The 27,068-nt window shown below is 35.7% G+C and overlaps 2 protein-coding genes across 7 annotated transcripts; both read left to right on the forward strand.

The window, feature by feature from the left end:
• The first annotated feature begins 1,806 nt into the window (after positions 1-1,806).
• Positions 1,807-8,097, forward strand: LOC103489800 (transcription initiation factor IIF subunit alpha). 6 transcript variants are annotated; one of them, XM_051083105.1, is made up of 11 exons: positions 2,026-2,214; positions 2,358-2,529; positions 2,617-2,816; positions 2,989-3,147; positions 4,415-4,560; positions 4,720-5,096; positions 5,430-5,545; positions 6,088-6,222; positions 6,939-7,151; positions 7,266-7,466; positions 7,702-8,097. In XM_051083105.1, the coding sequence occupies exons 3-11, from the start codon at positions 2,646-2,648 to the stop codon at positions 7,798-7,800; spliced, it is 1,617 nt and encodes a 538-aa protein (XP_050939062.1). In that variant the 5' UTR covers positions 2,026-2,214; positions 2,358-2,529; positions 2,617-2,645; the 3' UTR covers positions 7,801-8,097. The 6 variants fall into 6 exon arrangements, with proteins under 6 accessions (XP_016900419.2, XP_050939061.1, XP_050939062.1 ...); XM_051083103.1 differs by having other exon boundaries at positions 2,027-2,214; positions 2,608-2,816; XM_017044930.2 differs by having other exon boundaries at positions 1,807-2,529; positions 2,608-2,816.
• Positions 8,098-9,807: 1,710 nt separating this feature from the next.
• LOC103490048 (protein LATE FLOWERING-like) lies at positions 9,808-10,344 on the forward strand. Its single transcript, XM_008449418.2, has one exon. It carries the CDS (start codon positions 9,808-9,810, stop codon positions 10,342-10,344), a length of 537 nt encoding a protein of 178 aa, XP_008447640.1.
• Positions 10,345-27,068: the final 16,724 nt, after the last annotated feature.

The following is a 27,068-nucleotide window of genomic DNA, read 5'->3' on the forward strand; positions in this document are numbered from 1 at the left end:
ATTAATTTATGAGAGAATAAAATATTTGAATAAGTTCAAATATTAATTTAACGTGAATTCGATTCATATTAAAACTATATGTTAAAGTTTAGTGGGTATATAGTACACATTAAAACTATAGGTCATGAAAGAAATGTATATTTAAATATGATCCAAATTTGGATTAAATTAAATATAAGATATTTAATTTAGAAATTAATTGATTAGAGTATTTAATTAATAGTTCTGTTTAATTTGATTTAATTAAATTTAATTTAATTAAGTTAATTAAATTAAAACTATAAATTATGTGAGAGATATTTATTTAAATATGGGTAGTTTTCCTACGTTCCTATATTCTCTCAACTTGCCTCTCCTTTAGACCGAAGAAGAGGGAGTAATTGGGACATCAGAAAAAATAAGTGTTTTGGGAACTTTGCGTACACTTAGAATTCTCTTAAAGGAAAAATATTCTCTCGAAATTTCCTTTCCAATTTTGGTTTTCACAAACCAAAATTTTACTTTTAGAGAATAGGAAGGTTTTCGAGTGGTAGTGCCCTAATTTGGTGATTGACAGATCCAGAGTCGTCAACGAGAATAAGTGTCTCTTCTCTCTAATTCTATTTATTTTTTAAGTATGCTTAGCTATAAGAAAATAAGTATATGTTATTGTTTTGTCAATGTACTGGTATTTTTAGGTTCCCAAATTAAATTAAATAATGATTCTATTTAATTATTTCGTTGCTAGGACTCTTATCTCTTCATTCCTTGTATTTTTCTTCCAGGAGATCGATGTGGAATGAGGGTACTGTAGATTGCTAAAGCACTTGATGTTGCAAGTTCATATGATCGATAACTCCTCATTTCGATAAACTTGCATGGGAGATTGCCACGAATCAATCATTAACAAAAAAAATCATCCTTAAAAAATGTGGCGACCAACATAGACACGCATTGGGTCAACTCTCTTGCTCTTCACTTTTCTCAACAACATATGATGGACTATTGGACTGTTGAATACCATGCCCATGTCTATGAATTGCCAAAAAAACTATTCTTTTGAACACAGTTTTGTTTGCATGGATTTGCAATTTGGGCCAATCTTGTTACTTGACCAGAAAATCGATTGACCTCAGGTATTTTGAAACATGCTGACATCTTAAATCACCCCAGCATAAATAAAGATTCAATCAGTAACAAATATTTAGGAAAAAAAAAAGCAGTAAAATCATTTACCGTCTCACTAGTCTCGCTCTTTCTGAGTGTCTTGCTAGTCCCATTCTATCTAATTACCTTGTTAGGCTCGTCGTAATTGCCTTGCTCTAGTTTATTTTGCTCTCTCAGTATCTGTCTTGCCTGTCTTGCTCATATATGTCTCACTTGTCTTGCTCTTACTGATTTCACTCTCAACATCTCTCCCTCACAATCACTGAACCCTCAACGTCCTTTACCTCTCTTATTGGTCGTCTTCAACCTCAATGCTATAGAACAAGCCAAAACCTAAAAAACAAAGAAAAAACCATAGGTAAACTAATTATTGAACCTAGAACAACATGCAAAAAAATCCAAAACATAGTTGGGCACAAATGACGCAAAGGTTAAATTCACTTACCAGTTAGATTTGATTTGTAAGATGCATGTGGAAGGTAATGTTGGAAGACTATTTGAATATAGAATTCTAAGATGAGCGAAGCAATGTGGTTAAATTTGAAGAGTTTTCGTTTTAGGTTGCACCAAAAGGTATGAAGACAAATGTGAGGGGCAATCTATGATCTTGTGTGGTGATGACACTATCAGGATCAATTGTCATTATTCTTTAAAAATGTATCATTTGACATTTTGGGTTGTACGTTAGGATTGATCTATACAAAATTTTCTTCCACTTTGTCTTCGATTCCTCTTTCATTAGAACACTCGTTTGATTGATTAGAATTCATTTCAATCCCCAAATAACTCCAAGCATCATCTCGAAGTTAAAAATCAAATTGACGGTTAAATTCAAACTTTGGTTACCAAAAGTTACAAATACTAAAAAAAAAGGAAAAAAAGAGAAAAAATAAAAAGAAAAAGAAAGAGAAAATAAAGCAAGGCAGCCCTAGAGATCGGCCCTTCGCGCTCTCTCCCCTTGATCTCAGCTTTTCTCACCTCCACGTCGCCACCACCTTCTCCGCCCTATCGCTTAGCCGCCTCTGTCGTGCTCCGCCCTCTTTACGCCTGCCGTCACCACCAGCAGAGGTAAAATCTCTCTCTCCCTTTTCGGTTTCTCTTTCTCTCTCTCTCTCACTCTCACCCCTGCTCCACCGCGGTCCATCGCTCGACCTCTATCGTTCTCGACAACTTCACCCACTGCCGGATCTGTGACGACGACACGTGATTAGACAGCAAACATCTACTTGTTCATCGCTTTTAACGGCTCTTGCGAACGAAAAGCCTTGCAAATAGTTTCGAATTAGATGGTCTCACTTGTTAGGGTTTAGCACAATATATGTGGAGGGTCGTTGTTGCTTAGTGACTGCCTTAGCAACCAAACGTAGGAGAATCAGTTGTCTGGTGAGAATAAAAAAGCTGTCAAATATTTATAGATATGAAAATATGGGATTCTGTGGTGATTTGTATTTTTGTTTTTAGGTATTGTAGATTTTTGTGGCTGAATTAAGGGGTGTGAGATGTCGTTCGATTTGCTCCTGAAGCCATCGTGCAGTGGATGTGGATCCACGACGGAGTTGTATGGGAGCAATTGCAAGCACATGACATTGTGTTTGACCTGTGGCAAAACTATGGCGGAGAACAAGGGCAAATGCTATGATTGTGGGGCTACTGTAACTCGCTTAATAAGAGTTCGTCCTTTACCGCGTTGTTCTTAAAGAGCGTCATGATTTGAATGTTTTAAATTTGTACTCATGTGATTAGGGGTTCTTATTTATGACAGATTTAAGAATTTTCATAATAGCGTGGATTGAGTACTGTCTGCCTTCTCTTTCTGAGAGTGCATGATGAACTATATTTTAGGAATACAATGTTCGAGCAAGTGCAAGTAGCGACAAGAACTACTTCATTGGTAGGTTCATGAGTGGGCTGCCGAACTTTTCGAAGAAGAGAAATGCTGAGAATAAATGGTCTCTTTACAAGGAAGGTCTACAAGGACGCCAACTTACGGATGCCCTTCGGGTACTTAGTTCACTTCGATTTGCTTCCTTTCTTTGGTTTGTCTTGGATAGTTTATTGTTTTGGAAGCCTGGATATTGGTGACTTGATATCTATTTTTCATTTTAGAAGTTATAACTGTTAAGAGTAGCTAGGGAAAAAGTAATTGATGCTATCTTTCAACAAAACTTAAAGGGACACCTATGAAGCACAAATGAATATGAATACTTCGATACGGCAATTTCTAAAAAAAATAGGAAATTAATATGCTGAGGGTATGCTTTTACTAAGATTCCAAAATATTGATAAATTTAACTCAAAGGTACTAAAAAACAATGTCAAGTTAATGACAATAGTGCAAAATTCAAATATACAATACAAACATTGAAATTCAATATGAAAAGTAGCATTAGAGATATTGAAATACAATAATAGCAATTCGAATACGATAGAAAAAGTCAGAAAAGGAGAACTACTAAGATAAATAAAGAACATCATTAAATTGTTGAATATCTTTTGTTTGGCTTTGTGGGGACTTAGTCGCGAAGATGAGGATTCGATGATAACATGATTTCATTTTTAAAAAAAAGTTCTTTTACTTTAAATTTCTTTTTTAGCTTTTGGTTGGGGCAATATGCTGATTATTTTGAGTTGATAAAGATTAGATGAGTCTCTTATTTTATTTTAGAAAAGGTATGTGGTGTCCCCTTCGTGTATTAGAAGGGGATACGGGTATTCGATTTTTTAAGAAAAAAGTTCCAAATCGCGTATCAGATACATATGTAGGAGTATCAGTATTTGATATGATCCGATGCTGGTTCTCTGCCTCACATCAAGTGTCCATTATTCATAGAGGAACACTTGTTCTTTAATGCCGATAAATGGTCTGGTTCTTGATGGACATGGAATATCACACCTTTTTGTGTTAGTTCTTGCGCTTGTTGCCACAATAGAGTGCATAAACTTATCCTCTTTGTATTAGTTGGAAATTCTCTATTTGTTTTACGACTTATGTATATGTTAGGGCTATCTAACTACTTGTTTTGTGTTCACTATTTATTTATTAACTTGTGTTAACCATAACTTAGGCTCTCAGCTTTGACCCTGGAGATGCATTTGGTTAATATCTTGTTGCATTTATCTTTTGTTGTTTCTCTCTTCAAGTTAGTTGTTTTTTAGCATATTCCTTACCTTTTCTTTCTTTTTTTGTTTGTTTGTTTCTTTCCTTTTTAATGGTTATTTTCACTTTTGTTCTGCTTGACACTGATCAATTTTGATTATCTTAACATAGGAAAAGTACAAGAATAGACCTTGGCTGTTGGAAGATGAAACAGGCCAATTTCAATTCCAAGGTCATCTTGAGGGCTCACAATCAGCCACATACTACTTGCTTGTATTGCAGGGAAAGGAATTTACTGCCATTCCTGCAGGTTCCTGGTATGGTTTATCTTTGAGTTATAGCCCTTTATTTGTTTGGCATAGTCTTCTTCATACATGTTTATTATTCTTTCCTATTCTTGGAGGATTTTATATTGTCCAGATGAAAAATTTTACGTAATTCATGGTGGTAGCAGAAAGACTGACCTCAATTTTCAGGTACAACTTCAATAAAGTGGCACAGTATAAGCAACTTACATTGGAGGAGGCAGAAGAAAAAATGAAGAATCGAAAGAAGACGGCAGATGGATATGAAAGATGGATGATGAAAGCTGCAAGTAATGGTCCTGCTGCATTTGGCGAAGTTGAGAAGTTTGATGACAAAGAAACTGTTGGTACTAGTGGTAGGGGACGGAGAAAAACTACGGGTGATGAGAATGAAGGCAACGTCTCGGATAGGGGAGAAGAAGATGAAGAAGAAGAGGCAGCAAGGAAGAACAGATTGGGACTCAGTAAAAAGGGCGGTGGTGATGACGATGATGAGGAAGGTCCTAGGGGTGGTGACCATGATTTGGATGATGATGATATTGAGAAAGGTTATCTTTTCCATTTAAATAAAAGAAAATTTTGTTTAGGTCAAGCATGCCATTGTCATCTCGATATACTGTCTCTTGCCATCTGTTGATTGTTGCCGTCACCACCATACAGGAACCAAATGCATCAAATGAGTGGTTTAGATTTGGGGACAGCATTAGATTAGCAAATGCTTTTGTTCTCCTGTAAGATTCACATTATCACCATGTTCTTTTAATAGCGTTTGGCAAGGAAACACTTTCTTGTATCCATGCATATGAAACTTGGCAGTTAATTCATATAAAGGGCATTGAGGCATTGTTCCTCTATGTTAACTTGTCTGTCCAACTTTCTAGGGGATGATTGGGAGCACGAAGAGATTTTTACTGATGATGATGAAACTACTGCTCCAGATCGTGAAGAAAGGGAGGATTTAGCCCCTGAAGTTCCTGCACCTCCAGAAATCAAACAGGTTGCCCATTCTTTATGAAAAAAGAAACAAAAAACTCACTTTACGTATCACTTCATCCATTGAAACAATTGTTTCTATTTAACAGTTGAAGTAACTGTATAAGTTTTTCTCCAAAGGTGTTGGAAAGGGTGGTAAGAAATGAAATATTAGAATGTTTTTGTAAAAAATAAAAGAGAGATTAAAAAAATGGAATGAAAAGACAAGCTAATGCAGGATGGGTGATGGAAAATTGGGAAGGTGGAGAGGAGATTATGAATGACCATAATTTTTTCTGAAAGTAGTCACATGCTCATGTACAGGTGTGATAAATGAAAACAGTATATAATTTTCCATTGAACTTTAACATCCCCTCAAGTTCTGGTTGACATCTTGAATTGTCTGAAGCCCCCCCCCCCCCCCCCCCCCCCCCCCCCCTTTTTTTTAAATATTTTATTTTATTTTTATGTAGTTTAACGTTTCAAGTCAAAGACATCACATCTTGGATATAAATGGCTCGTTTATATGACTAGCTTGTAGTTCAGTAAATTATGGACTCTTTGCAGGATGAAGAAGATGAGGATGAAGAAAATGAAGGGGAAGGGGGGCTGAGCAAATCTGGGAAAGAGTTGAAGAAATTGCTTAGGCGTACTGGGGGTCTTAATGATTCAGATGGAGAGGATGACGAGGATGACGACGATGTAAGAGACTATTGTCATTTCTCTTGAATAACAGCATGATCCAAAAACATTAAATTATAGTGACCTACTAGCAGTTTTTGGTTGGATTCTGTATGAAGTGCATTTGATAATTTGTCGTGGTATTTTTATGCATTCTGAAGAAGCATTATCTGAACATATTAACAGCATGATCCAAAAACATAAAATTATAGTGACCTACTAGCAGTTTTTGGTTGGATTCTGTATGAAGTGCATTTGATAATTTGTCGTGGTATTTTTATGCATTCTGAAGAAGCATTATCTGAACATATTAGCTGTTTGCAAATGCCTTTTTTCTATATAAATATGACAGAAGCTTTGGAGAATGATAGGGCTGTCCTAGCGAACAACTCCCTTGGGGTTTCCTAGTGCTTAGTGGTTAATGAGGGTCATGTAAATAATCAAAGGCTAAAGCAAATGAGTTCAAATCATAGTAGTCAATATTTAGGATTTAATGTCCTCGTTACTTTATCAACCAAAAGCAATAGAGACGAGCAGTTGTTCCATCAGAGCATGCCTAAAAAGGAAAAGAAAAAAGATGGGCTCTATTGTAAACAAAGAAGATCCGTTAGTGTCCATGATGCCTTTATTTGCTCTGAATCCTAACTGATCTGATTGCTGCAGTATTTAACTTTGCTTCTTGTTATACTGCCTTCAATTTTATCCTGTTAAGTGGTTTGTACCTTTTATGCATTCAGGTGGACGAGGATACTGGTGGCACTCCTGTCTTACCTTCGAAGCAGAAGGATACAGTTAAAGAAGAAGCTGCAGCCAACAGTCCCTCAAAACCAACACCTTCTGGATCTGCTAAGGGAACCCCTTCTACTGCGAAAACGGCAAAGGGGAAAAGGAAAAATGGTGAGGATGTGAAACCATCCAGTGCACCTCCAAAGAAAATGAAAACAGAGACGGTATGTCATGCCATCTCATGGTTTAAGCTCCAAAAAAGCACTTCCATTTGTATCAGAAGGATAATGCGGCTAAGCCATTCTTTGTTGTATACTAACATTTTTTGGGATATTCAGGAATTGAAGCCTACAGATGAAGGTGTGCCTACTTCTAAAAGTACGGCCTCAAAAGGTGCACCGGCATCAGTCAAAACTGAACCATCATCGCATTCTGGACCTGTTACTGAGGAAGAAATTAGGGCTGTCTTGCGGCAAAGGACACCTGTAACTACACAGGATCTTGTTGCAAAATTCAAAGCAAGATTGCGAACTCCAGAGGTATTTTTGTCATGTCTTCATGGCATGTTTTTACATTAATTGTTCTTACTTTCGATATGGTACCATGTTATTGAAACAAGTTTCACATTTTTTTGGTTGAGCGATGGCAGTTTTGGGTCTTATATCATTCTCTTTACAAGTGAATTGTAGGTAGTTTGAAACATGAAAGGATATTATTCAGAAACTTGATGGGCCATGTTAATTATCTGATCCCTTTTACTATCCCATAATGCAGGACAAAAATGCTTTTGCTGAAATACTACGGAGAATTTCAAGGATTCAAAAGACAAATGGAGGTCCGAGTTACGTTGTGTTGAGAAAACCTGAAGACTAGAAGAATCAAGTTGATGTTTCATCTTTGTGATGTAGCTGATTCATGATTCCTTACTGGTTGGTGTGTTATGGTCGTTAAGTACAATGTTTATGTGTCGAAACTCTATGCTGCAATAGCTTGAGAGGGCCTCCTCTTTCACATGTGATGTGATGAACTTGATATGGTACACTTTTATCTAGGCAAATGCAAAGGATAAATTTGTGGATTTGATAGAGGCATTCACTATTGGAATTTAAGTTCAACAAGATATAGGTATACGTTGAGAAAGAAACGAAAGTTTCTTCAGACATTTTGTCATATTGGTTGTCATATCAATTTTGGCATTTTCTCAGAGTCGTTTCTAAAAGAATGCTTGGAGTAAAATAATGTTAAAATAAATAGGGTATTCTTGGTTTCGTTGAAGTGTTTGGTGAATAAATTTAATATAAAATATGCTCCCTATCTTATTCACGTGCTTTGGTTGAAGTTTATTTATAATGGTGATTGGTGAAGATTAATAAAAGTATGATGCACAAATTCTTATGGTTGGAATATCTAATTTAATGTCATATTTGTCCATAGATTTGAGTTGCTATAATCCAAAATTTCATAGGTGGAAATATAAGCTTCTTGCTCCTTGGTTTTTAAACTTTTAATTTTGTGTTGAATATGCCTCAATTCTTGTATCTATAATTGAATTTCAATATCTAACCATCCAATTCCTGTATCTATAATTGAATTTCAATGTCTAACAATTCATTTGATATTTGGAGAGCTCAACCAATATCCTATAAGAAAGGTTCATGCAGTACGTGGCCATTATGTGGCTAAAGCAACAAACAAGAAAACAAAACATCTAAATTATGAATTAGAACTTCAAAAGTAGAAGACAAATGTTGTGTTTAGTGAAGGAAGGATTGATTGTTGAGTGTTGAAATGTTGGTTTAGTTCTTGAATTTTATAATATTGAAGTGAAGAGAGAGAAGAGGAAGAGAGCAACACGTGTAAGAAGAAGATAGGAGAAAGAAAGGGAAAAAAAAGAAAAGAAAAAAGAGTTATGCCCTATTGGAGGGATGATATGGGAGGTTGATATCTGCAAAATATGAGCATGCAAGGAATGGGAGAAAAGTGACAAAGTTGTATCAGATTGGCGGTGGGGAACACAACCCATTTACTTACATCCCACTGCCCCCCCCTTTTTTTTTACTCCCATAACCATTTATAGAAAAAACACTTCACATCAAAATCAGCCATTTGCATGTTTACAACTGTTTTTTTTAAAATAATAATCGAGAATCGGAGCTTTGCACCAACACAAGTAAATTTTTTTTCCAAAGGATCGAATTTGAGAGTTGTAAGCTTTAGTATGAGGAAATTACAAGAGGCAACCATAGCCAAAAAAGCTGGCTTAATACCACGAACGTACACACAAAACAACTTACTCTTTTGCAGACTCAAGTTGAGTGTTTTGAGCCACTGACTAAAAACAAACAAATCTGACTTCTTTCTCTCTTTTGCCAAATCTAACTGATGCATTTATATATAAATATATATTACATAACTTTATCTTCAAAATCCTATCTTTTTTTTTCTTATAAAAAGAGCTAAATTTGGAATCAAAAGAGAGACAGAGAGGCAATGGAGGGATTGGGAAATGGAATCTCTGTCTCTCTCTCTTATCTCTTCTGTTCCCAAGCCCATGCATTCATCTTTGCCACCAAAGCACTTCATTTAATTATATTATTTTGCAACAAAGGAAAAGCACTTCTTTGCACATTTTCCAACTCTTTTTAGAATTTACCTTCTGAACTCTTTTTTTTTTTTTTTAACAAAAAAGTCAGCTTCCCATAACTTAAATCTCTTCTTCTCTAGCTCTCTCTTGCTGCACCCTTTTTATAACTCAACAAAAACTTCCCAACTCCCTTTATTCTTCTTAACTTCTATTTTCCTCATCTCTCCTCTCAACACAAGAATAAAAAATCACAACTTTTTTTTTTTTTTTTTTTTTTTTTGTAAATTTATTCCATTATGGAATATGAAGAAAGCCTTTCAAAAGTAGTTGAAATTGAAACCAACAACAACGATATTGTTGAAAAAGTACTTGAAATGGAAGAAACCCCATCAAGAGTTTTCCCTTGTTTGTTCTGTTCAAGAAAGTTTCAAAGCTCCCAAGCTTTAGGAGGCCATCAAAATGCTCATAAGAAAGAGAGGACTGCCGCGAGGAAAGCCAAGCGAATCTGCGATTACTCAGTGTCGCCACCATCGCCGTTCTCGGCACCGACATCGTTGGTTTTTGCAGCTAGCCAGCAGCAACATCATCCAGCTGGGTTATTGCCACATCCTGTTTATATTGCTACTCATGGAGCTAATCTTCATTGTTTCCCTAATAACCAACAATTGTTGTATGAAAACATGGTTTTTTGTGGTGGGGTTTGTTCAAGCAATAGATATCATCAAGATGAAGAAAATTTGTTGAATTGGGAGAGAAACATAAAGAACGATCTTAGTAGGATAAACCATGATAAGGAAAAAGAGCAAAAACTTGATCTTTCTCTCCATTTATAGAAGAAGCATTTGAGTTTACAAAGCCTTGTAGTTGTGGAGCAAGTTCTTTTTTTTTTTTTTTTTTTTTTTTTTTCTCTTTTTCTTTATTAGAGTTGGGTTTTACAAAAGTTTTGATGATGAATAATCAAGTAGTTCTTTTTTTCTACTATATTGTGTTTCGTTATATTTTTTTGGAGGCAATTTTTGAAATCTTTTCTTGTTAAGTTTCATAGTGCTGCATATGAAGCCAATAAAAAGTTACTTCTTCATAAGTTGTCAAATATTTGAATGATCAAAACACACATTTTGTCCCTATATTTTGGATTTGGTAGGTAAGCTGTTTCCTATTGTCACATCACATCAATTAAGTCAAAATATATGTAATTAATTAATATAGTATAAAATTGCACAGGGGTTTAATGAATAGTATTAAAGAAAAGTCTAAACACTAAAATAATATCCCAACACCTCTTCCAATTGAAAAGGAACCCCAATTTTCTTTTCTTTTTTTTTTATTTCTTTTTTACTTTAAACTAAACCAAAACACCACTTCATTAATAATTGAATTTTCGGTTCAATTCCATTCGATTCTTTCAATTATTTTGATATGATCGATTTTAATGTTCTTCCTAACACCTTCAATCATTATTAGAAATTTTAATGTTTATATTTGCTCCATAATAGATATGAAAGGTTAAGGTCAATACTATAATTTTTTTTTTTAAGAAAATGTATTTCTAAGTAAGTCACAAATTTTTGGTGTATTTTTATTGTAAAAATTTAGAGTCTTCCTATTTCACTAATGTCCTAAACTTTAATTATATTTCATACCTAAAATTCTTGTTTGTTTTAAAATTGAGATATATAACCCACGTAATTTGTGATATGTGCACATGTATAAAACTAAGACAAATGATGTAATTGTATTATTTAAAATAAACTCGTATATATTTGAAATTTGAGAACAAAATTTTACATCCTTTGCATATACTGGACAATAATATCTATATGTGCTCCAATACATATTGTATACTTATATATTGTAGATTTGGTTAGCAACAAGAGCAAGGGACGTCAACAGTGACGTTAATTTGGTATACCATCATACTTCGAATATTTCACTCAGTTCCCAATGCGAGAGTCACATATTGACGATTGTGAGTGTAATTTGTGTCCTTTAGAATATTAGACCATTAGTATTATTTGTAAGCTCTTTAGAATATTGGACCATTGTTATTATTTGTAACTTTATTGTTTTGTGTATTTAATCATACCTTTAGCCATGTAATATAGCGGCTGAAATATCAATAACATATTAGTACATGGTATCAAAGCCTTGACCTAGCCGCTACACCATACCCTCAAATCTGTAGGACTCCTATTAGAGTAGTTCAACATTAGTTTTAATGTTGTTATAAAGTTGTAACTCAGTTACAAATAACTGATGTACCAATTGGCTATTTATATTCCCTCATCCTTGAAAGGGTTTATTTACTCTATGCTCTAATATGATATCAATTGAGAATTAATCCTCTCAATCATCACCATGACTGAGACAAACCCCACTCTTCAACGTTCTTCATCCGGTGCTCCTGAAGGCTCATCTTCAACCACCAACTCCACTCCAACACCTCCTTCCATCATTGCAATGTATGAAAACCTATACTATCTTCATCATTCAGATAGCAAAAACCTAATCTTGATTTCTGACCTCCTAATTGAATCAAACTACACTTCTTGAAATCAATTTCAAGAATTGGTGAGAGACAATCAAGAATTAAGTAAATTTTTGTGTAGAGAAAATTAATCCAATTAATCTTGCATTAATTGTCATACCTAAGTATCTTGCATACAAAGATTGAATCAAAATTGAAATCAAGAATGAATTTGACAAGAACTATTGAAATTGAGACATGAGTTTAATTCTTTGTACAAAAAATTTAAGGATTCCAATAAAAGTTTACATCAAAATGAAGATTGAATTAAACCCTAATTACTGAAAAATTAAAGAAGAGAAATTTTCAAAGAATAGGATTAAACCTAAGCCCACTTACCTCAAGAATTTAGTCTTCCATTATCAAGAAATCTGGAATTTAATTTATGATTTTGGAATTTGGAAGAGAATTAGGAGAATTTTGGAGTTTATTCGAGAGAAAATGATAATTGATGATGAAAATATGGGAATTAAGGGGTTTATATAGACAATAATGAAAATAACCGTCAAAGTGGGCTCAAACTCATGACCTCAAAGCCCAAGCATGCTTCAGATTGACGGAAATTTGGCAAAATCTAGGAAAGTTGCAAAAGAATTACAAGTTTGTCATTGAAGAAAAACGAAAAAAATGAAATCAACATGCCGGGATTTGAACTAGGGATGAGGGAGAGGTAGGCAGCTTTAAGAGGTGACATGTGGCGTTAGAGATTGGAGGGCAGATGGACTAACGTGCGCGGACGAAATTTGAATAATTATGAATTTTATTTTGAGTCGCGTGAAGAGGGTCAAAACTACATCGTTTCTTATTAGGAAAATCCAAAAAATTGGCGCTTCACTTGGGGTTCGAACCCGTGACGTCTAGGTTATTCACGCATGTTGATGGCTAACGTGTGTCAAGACTTTTGAATATTTATGAATTTCCCCTGAAGTTCAATTTGACCATTCTCCTTTGTTTGAACTTTGTTTTAAGTGATTTTTGTTGTGTTGGGTTTGTATTGAAGTCTATTTTCATATTCTATATAAAATATCAAAATAACAAACATATGTATGATATGGTTTGAGATTAAGCTATCTTTAAACAAATCAATATTTGTTCCAACAAATTACTCCCCACTTAAGCTTTGTTCGTCCTGAACAAAGTAATATCTAATTTCAAAAGGTCAAGCAAGATGCACGGGAAGCAAACATCAACTTATTAAGAAGAAAAATAAACAATCATGCAAGTATATAGGTGATACATTTCTAACAATTCATCCAAGAGGTGTTACTCAATACCTTAACAGTCTATCCAAACCTATGCTTAAACCTTGTTCAAATTATCAAAGAGATTACAAATCATTTATTAAGGTTTGGGATTAACTAAGTTCGTTTAGAACAAGCACATTTTAAAAAGATGCTCAAGTTTTGCTATTCTGATGCTAGATATGCTATGAGAAGGATGAAAGACACCTTAGACTCGTTTCCCACTACTTATGGATTGGGAAGGATTCTTCCTCTTTTCAAAGTCCTTGTCAAACTAGATGTTATGTTTAGAATGTTAAAAGAAGGTTGGCTGGTTGGTCAAAAGTGAAGTTTTCTCCCAAAAGTTCTGGTAGTTAGGAAACCCAACACAATTACTTGACCTACCCGACTTCTCACTTTTTTACGAGCTTTTTCTTATGCATATTGCATTCATTTTTTTGTATTATTCTTTTAGCTCTTGGTTGCCTCACCTTTTTTTTTTGTATGCACTATCTTTTTTTTCTTTGGTATGCAGTGTGGTAACTAGGCTTTGCTAGAACCAATGGGCTACCTTTCTATGGATCTAAACTTAGTTTCTAATTTAATTGCTCCTTTCGAGGTGACAACAAGTGTTATCAATGCCTAATCTGTTCTAAGGAATCTAGTTCATTGTGGCTAGACAAGAGGTTCCTATTTCATGTTGACAAGATAAAAGTGTTAAGGCCTTCTCAACTTCTAAAGAGAAGCTCTTATCCTTTTTGAACTCTATCTTGACTAGATGTGGACTAAGTGTATCATAGACATATCATAATAACACAACAAAGAAGACAAGACTAGAAATGTATCCATGCACTTATTATATTATACATGCAATAATTCAATCACAACATACATACCATTATCATTCAAGCATTAATATCTCAATATGGTATGGCCAAAAAGCGCTTAGAAAGAAAAAGATAGCAACTCATTATTCTCAATCTATTCAGAATAAAATATATATCTAGAATATGACAATTATATCCAAAATGTGACAATTCACAAACCCGAGCTCAGCTCAAGCGTTGGGCAGATATGCAGTTTTTGATTTTTTTTTTGAAAAAAGTACCCCATATTCATACACATGCAAGCTAAGCTAATTATCAAGAAACATGCTATCCACCCCCCACTTAAAAATTTTCTTTGTTCTCAAAGCTTTTGAAAAGCAAAGTAAAGTGAAAGAGAAAGAAAAGGGAGACAATGTACTCTCCTTAATGTATCTTGATGTTTGCTTGGTGGAAAGCTTGCATGGAGAAAGCATTAAATCCTTATTTGTATGCAAAGTTTGCTTTGGGTAAGATTATTCCTGAAAAAAGAAAGAAAACTTTCTTATTTTTATTGGAAAGTAAAAACTAGGAATTAGAAAAATGAAAAAAAAAGGCAGAATTTAAAGAAAACAAGTAAAATTGACGCCTAACTGCCTCCAAGAAGCGCAAATTTTTTAGGTTGGTTGCTCGACCGTTTATTCTGTCAACAACTCAAATGTAGGTGGGATGGAAGAGTGTGATCTTGCACACTTGATCAGATGATGTGGGTTCTCCTTCAATGAAGATTTTGAGTTCATGCCCATTTACTTTGAGAATTTTTCTTGTTTTCTCACTTATAATCTCAATTGTACCATAGTCAAAGACATTAGAAATAACAAATGGGCCAATCCACTTGGATTTAAGTTTGCCCGACATGAAAGATAAAGATGAGTTATAAAGAAGCACTTTATCATGGTAAAGTTTGAATTTTTTCTTATAGACCTTAGAGTTTTCATAAGAATGAAGTCTATATTCTTCTAACTCACTAAGTTATAACAATCTATTCTTATCGGTTTCTTCAAGGGATAAATTGCACTTTTTAATAGCTCAAAAAGTCTTGTATTCTAATTCGACTGGAAGATGACATGCTTTACCAAACACCAATTTAAAAGGTGTTGTGCCTCTAAGTGTTTTGTAAGTTGTCCTATAAGCCCAAAGTCTATTATTCAATCTAATGCTTCCAATCTTTTCCATTGGGATTCATAGTTTTTTTAAGAATGGACTTTACCTCTCCATTGAAAATTTCTCCTTGGCCATTTGTTTGAGGATGATACAAAATTGAAACTCAATGTTGGAATCTATATTTCTTCATCAATGCCTCGACGGTTTGATTGTAAATGTGGGTTCCTTGGTCACTTATTATGGCTTTGGGAGTACCAAACTTAGAGAAGATGTTTGCAACTAAGAAAGAGGAAACAACAAAGGAAGAAGTAGTTCTAGTGGGGATTGCCTCAACCCATTTGGAAACATAATATACTGCAAGAAGTATGAGATTTTGAAAAGAGGAAGGAAATGAACTCATGAAATCAATTCTCCAAATGTCGAAAACTTCACAAGGGAGAATCAATTTCAATGGCATTTCATTTCTTTTGGAAATAGAGCCAAAATTTTGACATTTTTCACATGCTTTACCATATGCACAAGAATCAGCAAACAATGTTTTCTAGTAGAATCTAGAGTCTAAAATCTTCCTAGCAGTACGTTTAGGACCAAAATGTCCTCCACATGCTCTTTTATGGCAAAAAGAAAAAATAGAATCATGCTCATTTTTAGCAACACATCTTCTAACTACTTGGTCTATTCCTATTTTTCAAAGATAAGGAGACTCCTAAACATAATGCTTTGACTCACTTTTCAATTTGCATTTTTGATTATAAGCGAAATCAGAAAGAAGTTTACTAGTTACAAGGTAATTAACAATGTCAGCATACCATGGAGTGTGCAAATCTAACTTGAAGAGATATTCATCAAAGAAATGTTTCCAAATCGGATTTTCGTCTTGTTTTTTGAACAATTCTACTTAGGTGATCTACAACGAGATTGTCCATACCTTTCCTATCTTTGATTGTCAAGTTGAACTCTTGGAGCAAGAGTACCCATCTAATAATCCTTGCCTTGCTCTCTTTTTTGTTTGTTAGATATTTTATAGCTGCATGATCAGTATACTCAGTTTTTTTGATCCAATTATGTAGCTACGAAACTTATCAAGAGCAAAGATTATAGAAAAAATTCTTTTTTAGTTGTGGAGTAATTAGCTAGAGCAGAGTTCAGAGTTCGAGATATGAAATATATAGCATGCAATTTGTTATCTACTATTTGTCCTAGCATTGCACCTAATGCATAATCACTTGCATCACAGATTATTTCAAATGGCAAGTTCCAATTAGGTGTTTTCAAGATATGAGAAGAAGTCAATTTATCTTTCAAAGCATCAAAAGCATGCATGCATTTATCATCACATCTTTTTGAAGTAAATTTGTCAAAGAAAAAGCTATCTTAGAAAAATCTTTTATGAACCTTCTATAAAATCCGACACTACCCAAAAATGATCTAACATCTTTTAAACAAGTGGGGAAGGGTAAGTTTTGAATTACATCAAATTTAGCTTTGCCAACTTCTTTTCCCTTAAATGATACTAAGTGTTCTAGTACTATACCGTGAGAGGCCATGAAATGACACTTTTCAAAGTTAAGCACTAAGTTAGTATCAATGCATCTCTTTAAAATCAACTCCAAACTATTCAAGCAAGAATCAAAATCGTTCCCATAAATTTTGAAATCAGCCATGAATACTTCTATGCATTTGTCTATGAAATCAGTGTATATGCTTAACATGCATATTTGAAATATTGCAGGAGCATTACATAGTCCAAAGGGCATTCTTTTAAAAGCAAAAGTTTCAAACTCACATGTAAAGATGCACTTATATTGGTCTACACATACAATGGGTATTTAATAAAATCCAGAGAATCCATCTTGACAGCAAAAGTAAGATTTCCCTCGTAGATGTTCAATCATTTGATCTAGAAAAGGTAAAGGGAAGTAATCTTTAAGAGTTACCTCATTTAGCTTTCTATAATCAATACACATGCGCCAACTATTTGAAACACGAGTAGGAACGAACTCACCTTGGCTATTTTCCACAATGGTCATACTGGTCTTCTTGGGTACGACATGAATATGACTTACCTAAGTGCTATGCAATATCGGATAGATGATAACGACATCTTTAAGCTTCAAGACCTCTTTCTTGACAACTTCCTTCAAGGTAGGATTAAGGCGCCTTTGTGGTTGAACCTTGTTCTTTGTCCTTTCCTCAAGATGGATACGATGTGTGCAAAAGGATGGATCGATACGTTTTATGTCTTCAAGACTCCAACCAATGGTTTGCCTATGTCTTTTTAAGGTTTCAAGCAACCTTGCTTCTTGTCCTCCGGTAAGTTCCTTTGAAATTGTGACAGGATATATATTATTTTCTCCCAAGAACACATATTTGAGGTTAGAAGGAAGAACCTTAAGCTCTATCCCATTTTCCTGCAAAGATAAAGTAAGTTCATTAGAATTAAAATTCTCACATTCTTTATGCAAATAAACCTCACAAGAATCATTCTCTTTTCCAAAGTTTTATACGTGGGTGCTTATGTCATGATCATTATCAATGCCTATGCTTTTCAAAATTTGTTCATCATCATCCTTAATGTCGCTTCCTAGATCATGTTCATTACTAGATGCAAAATTATTACCTAAGCATGTTGTTCATGTGTTGTAACATTATCAACCAAAGCATGCTCATCATTGTACTAGTAACAAAGTCAAAGAAGATAGAAAGATCATCATCACTAGGTTTCTCCTTAGCAAATTCATTATCGACATATTCTAGAGTTGATAAGCTCATTGAATTTATCATGCTCTTCTAATGTTTCTAATGATTCTAAAGTATCAAGTGCATACAATGAAACATGATCATTAGAGGATATCATAAAAAATATTAAAAGCCACAACATCGCCATCAAACTCAACACTAAGACGACCCTTATCAACATTAATTATGGCTTTAGCGGTTTTCAAGAATGGTCTTTCTAAAAGTATGATAGGAGATGTATGTGCAAATTCATTGTTCATTTGAATTATGTAAAAATCGGCAGGAAATATTAGATTTCCTATTTTAACTAGGACATCTTCTACAACCCTTAATGGTGAAATAAAAGACCTATCGGCAAGTTGAATACAAGTGCTAATCTTTTCAAGTCCATTCAATCCTAAGTCTTTGAAAACACTAAGAGGCATGATAATGGAAGCACCTATATCAAGCATGACACTAGATATGTCTCTATTTCCTATAGTACAAGAAAATGAAAACATACTTGGATCAATACATTTTTCTTGAATATTCTTCTTTATGAGTGAAGAGACATTTTTACTAACCATTACCTTTTCTTGGCTTCTACTCCTCCTCTTGTGAGTACATAACTCCTTAAGAAATTTTGCGTACCTTGGTATGCTTTTGATGGCCGCCAAGAGAGGTAGGTTCACTTCTACCTTCTTGAAAACTTTAAGGAGTTCTTCAACATTCTTAAATTCTTTCCTTGGTTGAGATAACCTAGAAGGAAAAAGAGGTAGAAGATTATTAACAATATTCTTTGAATCATTATTAGAAGAAGAAGCATAGAAAACGAGGGTTTAGTATGTACCATCTTTTCTTCTTTGATATTTGAATCGCTTCTTTCTAAGTTGGGATCATTTTAAGGCAAAAAAAAAATAATAATAATAAAAAACATCATCATTTTCATTCAAAACCTTGCCACTTCTTAAAGTAATAGCAATCACATTCGCATGGTTAGGTTGGGCAGGAAGTTTTCCTATCCCTTCCGTTTTAAAAACGTGTGTTGTTAATTGATTAAGCTTATCTCCTAACTCGAAAATGGATGGTTTCAAGTTTTTATATCATTTTTCATGGTTCCAGTTTGATTAAGTTTTCTCACTCAACTTACCTAAGTTTTTCTCAAAATTAGTTTTAAAACTATTTGAGCTAAGAGCTAACTTGGAGACAATCTCCTCTAAGTACGTACCTTGTGATGATGATGAGGAAGAAGAAGTGTTGGTAGGTTTTGGTTCTTGAGATCTCCACCTAAGATTTGGATCATCCCTCCATCTAGAGTTTTAGGTGTTACTCTATGAATCATTTCTTCTAAAGTCTCCCATGACACTTACTTCTTTGGTCTCAGGTCATTGATCATTATGATGGCCTACCATGCCACTAGCTTCGTAAGAGAAAACTTTAGGAACCTCCCCCTTGACAAAAGAAGCAAAAGTTTAGTTAGTAAATTCATTTGTTGTTTAACATAATTATCACAAGATGAAGAAGAATCAGAATCAAATGTTCTACTAGAAAAATTTTGGGAATTTTCGACCATTCTAGAGACTAACTTCCTTGCTTCATAGGGGATTTTATCTATCAAGGCCCCTCTTGAAGTGGCATCTATTGAGTCCCTATCCGATGGCAACAATATGCTGAGTAGAAATATTGCATAATGTCTTTTTTGGTCAATTGAGTATACGGCATCCTAGCACAAAGTTCATTATATCTCTTCCAATATACAAATAATGTTTCATTATGAGATTGCCTTGCGCCACAAATTTCTTTTAAAACTGTTAGAGATCTGGTAATTGGCAAAAAATTTTCTAAGAACCTTTTCTTAAGTTGTTCCCAAGAAGTTATGGTTTTGGGCCCTAGGTTTATAAGCCATCTTTTGGAACTATCGGCAAGGAAAAAGGAAAATGCCCTAAGGTTTAATTGTTTCTCGGTTACCCCGAGAGGTCTAAAGAGATCACATGTCCAAGAAAAGTCTTTAAGATGTTTATGTGGGTCTTCTCCATTGGATCGTCTAAAGATAGGTAAATTTGAGATCAAATTCGACCTAAGGTGAAAGTTGGTTGTAGTAGGTGGAATCACTATACTTATTGGCCTTTGATGGATATCGAGCTCATATAGTTCTCTAAGGGTTCTTTCGGGTGTCTCTTCTTCCATTGGATTGTTCAAATTGTTCTCTAAGGAAGCCTCTGATGGTTCTGCAAAGGATGGTTCAAATGTGAGATTCTAAAGATGAACTAACTAGCTTTTTCTTCTTTCCTTAGTCATCTTTCATGCAAGGTTATGTCTTCAACAAATTCTAATCTATATGCATTGGACAACCTAGTCATGCACTTAGAAAGCAAAGAAAAAGAAAATAGCATGCAATTTTTTTTATATCAAAGAAAGAATAAAAATCTAATATGCTTTTCTAAAAATACTAACAAAAAATATGTGAGCAAAGATTCAAGAAATATGCTATGCCGTGCCACTCCCCGACAACAGTGCCATCTTTGACAAAGACGATTTTGTATGTGTAAAGAATTATGCAATCTAGGCAAGATCGTTATTAAATACAAGTACGTTCGAAAATTAAAATTGTTGAAAAATGGTGCTTACCTAGATTTGCTTTGACAAAAAAAAAATATTTATAGTTTATCCTTACTCTTACCATAGATAGGTGCAAGCATGAGTGTCGAACCCAAGAGAGTGAGACTAAGTAAAATTTCTTGAATAAAAGCTTTAAAGAGATGAGATTAGTAACAAAAAGAAAAAAAAAGCATTTGAAAACAATTTGGGGGAAATTAATAATGACCAAGAATGAAGGAAAACTTTAAATTACAAGTTAATTCACAAGAAAAAGAAATTAAAGATTGAAACTCAATAAGAAAAGTGAGGAATGAGCTTAGGAAATTAATCTATTCTTATCATTGAATCAAAGATGATTAAGAATTGAATCATGCTTAATGAAGAGTTCTTGATTCAAGATTCTTCATTAGATCAACTTGCTTGATATTGGAAGAATTTTGATCAAGACAAGAAAAGCGATGATTCCCATAGGGAATTAGTTTAATTCTTACAATATTAACTAAAATCCTTAACTTGTTCTTTAAAGAAAAGTAAAATTTCCTTCACAATTTTGACAAATCAAGAATTAATTGGAAATTAATTGTGCACTTAAAAAATATATGCAATTAATTTCAAAGAAAAATGCCAAGAACAAGGAAAATTCATCAAGCATCATTCAATTTCAAGAATTGGTGAGAGACAATCAAGAATCAAATAAATTTTTGTGTAGAGAAAAGTAATCAAATTAGTCTTGCATTAATTTTCATACCTAAGTATCTTACATACAAAGATTAAATCAAAATTGAAATCAAGAATGGATTTGATAAGAATTATTGAAATTGAGACATGGGTTTAATTCTTGATACGCAAAAATTAGGAATTCCAACAAAACTTTACATCAAAATCAAGATTGAATCAAACCCTAATTAGATGAAAAATTAAAGAAGAGAAATTCTCAAAGAATAGGGTTAAACCTAAGCCCACTTACCTTAAGAATTTAGTCCTCCATCATTAAGAAATCTGGATTTTAATTTGAAGAGAGAAAAAAATGACAGAATGATGGATAAGATTTTGGAAATTGGGAAAGAATTGGGAGAACTTTGGAGTTTATTTGAGAGAAAATGGTGAAGTGATGATGAAAATATGAGAATTTAGAGGTTTATATAGAAAATAATGGAAATAACCGTGAAGTAGGCTCGAACTCATGACCTCTAGGCCCAGGCATGCTTCAGATTGACAGAAATTTGGCAAAATTTTGGAAAGTTGCAAAAGAATTTTGAGTTTGTCTTTAAAGAAAAACGAAAAAAATGAAATCAACATGCCAGGAACCAAACCGGGGATGATGGAGAGGCATGCAACTTCAAGAGGCAATACATGGTGACTAGAGATTGGAGGATGGATGGACGAATGCGTACATAGACGAAATTTGAATAATTCTAAATTTATTTCGCGTTGGCTGGAGATCTAACACTTAACGTCTAAGTCGCATGAAGAGGGTCAAAATGACGCCATTTCTTATTAGGAAAATATGAAAAATTGACGCTTCACTTGGAGTTCGAACGCGTGACTTCTCGGTTGTTCGCGCTTGTGGATGGTTGACGAGTGTCAAGATTTTTGAATATTTTCAAATTTGCCCTTGATGTTCAATTTGATCGTTCTCCTTCATTTGAACTTTGTTTTAAGTGATTTTAGTTGTGTTGGGTTTGTATCAGAATCTACTTTCATATTCTGCACAAAACTTCAAAATAATAAACATATGCATGATGTGGATTGAGAATAAGTTATCTTTAAACAGGTCAATATTTTTCCCAACAGCTAAGAGCTATCAAATCTGACTTAAGATCAACACTCCATCACAACCTATTTTGCCAAACTCAAGACTCTCTAGAATGAACTTGTCACACGCCCTCTCTAATCACCTGCTTAAACCCGAGAGGTGGCATGAAGTTAACTGAAACCATCCATCTCTGAGGTGATTCTACCTGACCCTTAACATGAAAACATTAAAACATTTACCAGTGGAAGTCTTTAAACTTAGAAATAACTTAAAACCATACTGGAGCCCATTTGGAAATGACTCTTTATAAATACCATATAAAATGTATAGTATAAGCTTTTAATAAATATAACGATACTTTTAGTAAGCATTTCCTTTCATGAGTGAACATTTAACTGGCCGGGCAACAGTATGTATAGCATGCGGAGATTCATAATATGTACCGAGAAAGATGAAAAACATTTGAAAATAGTGAGCTAAATGAGCTCAGTGAGTGATAGTTTTCTAAATAACTTTTCATAAACCTCTAGATAAAACAATGCATAAATCCTTGAAACAGTCAACGTTAACTCATATCATGAAAGTTTAAACATCAAAACATTTAGAAACAATATCACAAATCTTGGTTTTTCCTGCATGAAATCCAAGTATCTACTCTTGGGAGGTGGTGGAGATAACTCAACACTAACTCCATTTATTCCTGAGAGGTGGTAGAGATTACTCGATACGAACTCTAATCCTACCCTATAATGGGTAATTTTGAGACATCTTGATTTCGAGAAAAATATTTATAAAACCATAAACCTTAAACTTTAATTTCCTTCAAGAATCCTTTTACATAACCTTTGAACTCATTTCTTGTAACGACCCAACTTTCCGGACTAAGCTGAGGTCATTACCAAATACCAAAACTCGACCATTCAACATAAAATTTAAAACGGACCAGTTACGATTCATTAAAGCATTAGAAACCTTACAAAAAGACCGTTTCGGGCCCTATTTTAAATCAATCAAAAAGTCACAAATAAAAACTCAAGTCACCAGTTCAAAATCACAAGTCAAAATATTCTGACAAAATACATAGCGGAAGCGATAAGAAAACCAGACGCATCCATATGGCCTTCACGCGTCCTTCCTGCCTCTCGTCGGTCTGCCCCTCGCTGTGCCCTTACCTGAAAAGTTAAAGAAGAGAAAGGGTGAGTATAAACATACCCAGTAAGGGACCCACTACTGGGCCCGTTAGGGGACAACAGTTTACTTCCTATTCGGGGGTGCCCTACATAACAATCTAGTGGTTCCGTAGAACGCACATATCAGTCTAGTGCTCCCGAAGGATGCACATATCAGTCGAGTGCTCCCGAAGGATGCACACATAAGTCTAGTGCTCCCGAAGTATGCACATATCAGTCTAGTGCTCCCGAAGGATGCACATATCCGTCTGGTGCTCCCGAAGGATGCACATATCAGTCTAGTGCTCCCGAAGGATGCACATATCAGTCTAGTGCTCCCGAAGGATGCACCTATCCGTAAGGCACACTACCCCATAGATGAAGCTAACCGTTACCCCTCAGTCCATACTAAACCGTCTACATCAGTCATACCCCAACGACATTCATATTACAGTTCCGCCATAGGCTTTGTCAGTCAGATAGTATAGGTTTAAACAACTACGCCCTCAGTTGCTATACGCATCACCAATTCGCACACCATTAGGGAAAACCCTAGACCCAATCAACTAACCAACCAAAACCGGACTCACTGTCCTTCCCCGTCCAACTCCATGATCAACATCCAGACCAATGCTTTACTACATACTGAACCGTAACTTCAAGGTCCATCAACATAAAATCTCAATCTACAATTAGCAGTCACAGTATCTTTACATCAGACAAAATATAATAACAGTGCTTAACAGTCAACACGCATACAGTTATTCAGTACAGTCACTAACGTGTAATCCCCTGTGGATTACTACGTTTTCGGCCTCGATCCGAGGTCCAGTAGTAGGAAAACCCTTACCTGATACTCGGTTATGCCTCTCGATCGAGTTCACGCTCAACGGATCAACCTAAACGAAAACACAAAGGTTTTAGTTGATGACTCTAGTAGAAGTCATTTTAAAAGGTCCGAAACGACACCCGTTGACTTACCCAAGGAAAGGAAAACTACCTCCAAACAAGCCTACCGCGAGACCCGAGAACTCAAGCGTCAACTCTGTACTACCTTCAAGGGAGAAAAGTAGGGCCATATCTTATTCCAATATTCAAACTCTAATCGGATGTAGCAACATTAGGGAATTCATCGAAAACAATCCTTACCGAAGACTCACCGTGACCCGGAGCGGAGGAAGGAAGGCTTAGATGGCTTGGTGAAACAAGGAGCTCGGCTCGGCTTGAAGGCATTCGTCTCAGCTCGGCTTGGCCTCGGCTCGGCTCGGCTTGGCCTTGGCTCACAGCTCGGCTTGTGGCTCGGCTCAACTCGGCTTGCGGCTCGGCTCACTCGGCTCGCGGCTCGGCTCGTGGCTCGGATCGTGGCTCGGCTCACTCGGCTTACTCGACTCGGCTTACTCAGCTCGCGGCTCGGATCGTGGCTCGGCTCACTCGGCTTACACGGCTCGGCTTACTCAGCTCGCTCGGCTCGGCTCACGCGGCTCACTCGGCTCACGCGGCTCACTCGGCTCACGCGGCTCACTCGGCTCACGCGGCTCACTCGGCTCACGCGGCTCACTCGGCTCAGACTGGAAGCGGGTCTCGGGTCGGATTGGATGAAAACGGCAGCCACGGTTTTGATGGTTCTTTCTTCCGGCGAACGACGGCGGTACGATGGCCGAATGGCTTGCCCTTACGTCGATGCTGGTATGGCGACAGCCGACGCCGCACCACCGAGGCAGAGACGGCCGATGGCTGGCCGTGCACGCGGAACCCAGAAGAAGAACGGTCGGGGACGGCTGTCGCTGTGGCTTCCCGTCGGTGAGGTGCGGATGGAGAAAAACGGGCGGTCGTCGAAGGCGTACGGATGGCGTCTGTGTTCGTCGGGTGAAGAAGCCGAAGAGAAGAAGAAGAAGAAGAGATGGCGGCGGCGCTTCGTGAAGGCGGTGGAGAAGGAAGCCTCGGGGTCGTGCGGCGGCGCAAGGAAGAAAGCGAAAATGGATGGGCTTGCGCGGTAGGGTTTCCTTCCTTCTTTTTTTTTTTTGAAAAATATATATATATATATATATATATATATATTAAGTTAAGAAATTAATAATGATAATAATAAAATAAAAATAAATTAATAATAAAGAAAAAAATAATAATAACTATAAATAAAACATTATTAAATGTATACATATATATTAACCCTAATAATTCTACTTACTAATAATAATATATATAAAATATTATTGTATATGTATATGTATTAACTTTTATGTAATTAAATAATAATAATAATAATACTAGTAATAACAAAATAAAAGATATTATTAATATTAAACTACATATGAAGCTTATGATAATTAATAATAATAATAATAATAATATAATTACTATTATATTATTATTATATAAATTTACAACTAAAAATTCCGGAATTTCAGAAATTAATCCAAATTTTAAAATTCCCTCAATTAAATAAGGCGGTAAAAGCTTACCTCGAAAATTTGGGGCGTTACATTCTTCCCTCCTTAGGGAACTTTCGTCCTCGAAAGTTTTATTCCTCGAATAGATCGGGATAACGGGACCTCATGTCATCTTCTCGCTCCCACGTAGCCTCTTCTACCCGGTGATTCCGCCATAAGACTTTAACCAGAGGGATTTCTTTATTCCTCAACGTTTTCACCTCTCTAGCAAGCACCTCAACAGGTTGTTCGGTATAGCTCAAGTTTTCATCAATCTCCAGTGGCTCGTAATCAACTACATGGGATGGATCTGGCACGTACTTCCTCAACATAGAAACATGAAACACATCATGAACTGTCGAGAGTGATGGTGGCAACGCCAAGCGATAAGCTACAGGGCCAATCCGCTCCAGAATCTCAAATGGCCCAACAAAACGGGGACTCAACTTTCCCCTCCTTTCAAATCGTAAGACACCTCTCATAGGTGCTACCTTTAAGAACACCTTGTCCCCTACCTCAAACTCAAGATCCTTTCGCCTCACATCTGCATAACTCTTCTGTCTACTCTGAGCGGTATGCATGCGTGATCTAATCTTCTGTATCGCTTCGTTGGTAGACTGAACTAACTCAGGGCCCATCAATCTCTGCTCACCTACCTCACTCCAGCAAACCGGGGATCTACAACATTTGCCGTACAAGGCTTCAAATGGTGCCATGCCAATAGTGGCCTGATAACTGTTATTATAAGCAAATTCCATCAAATGTAAGTGGGAGTCCCAGCTACCTGGAAATTCCAATGCACACGCTCGCAACATATCCTCTAAAACTTGGTTCAGACGCTCAGTCTGACCGTCAGTCTGTGGATGGAAAGTTGTACTAAAGTCTAACCTCGTGCCCATAGCAGTCTGCAAACCCTTCCAGAATTTGGAAGTGAAACGGGCATCTCTATCAAAAACAATCGACACTGGTACTCCGTGCAATCTCACTATCTCAGACATGTACAACTGTGCCCACTTACTAGCAGTATAGGTGGATTTACCCGGAACGAAGTGCGCTGATTTAGTAAGTCTGTCCACCACAACCCAAATCATTGTAAAACCCCTCAGAGTTCTTGGCAGTCCTGTAATGAAATCCATGGATACGTTTTCCCACTTCCATTCCGGTATGCTCAAG

This window comes from Cucumis melo, chromosome 4 (assembly GCF_025177605.1).
Source record: "Cucumis melo cultivar AY chromosome 4, USDA_Cmelo_AY_1.0, whole genome shotgun sequence".
Lineage (NCBI taxonomy): Eukaryota > Viridiplantae > Streptophyta > Magnoliopsida > Cucurbitales > Cucurbitaceae > Cucumis > Cucumis melo.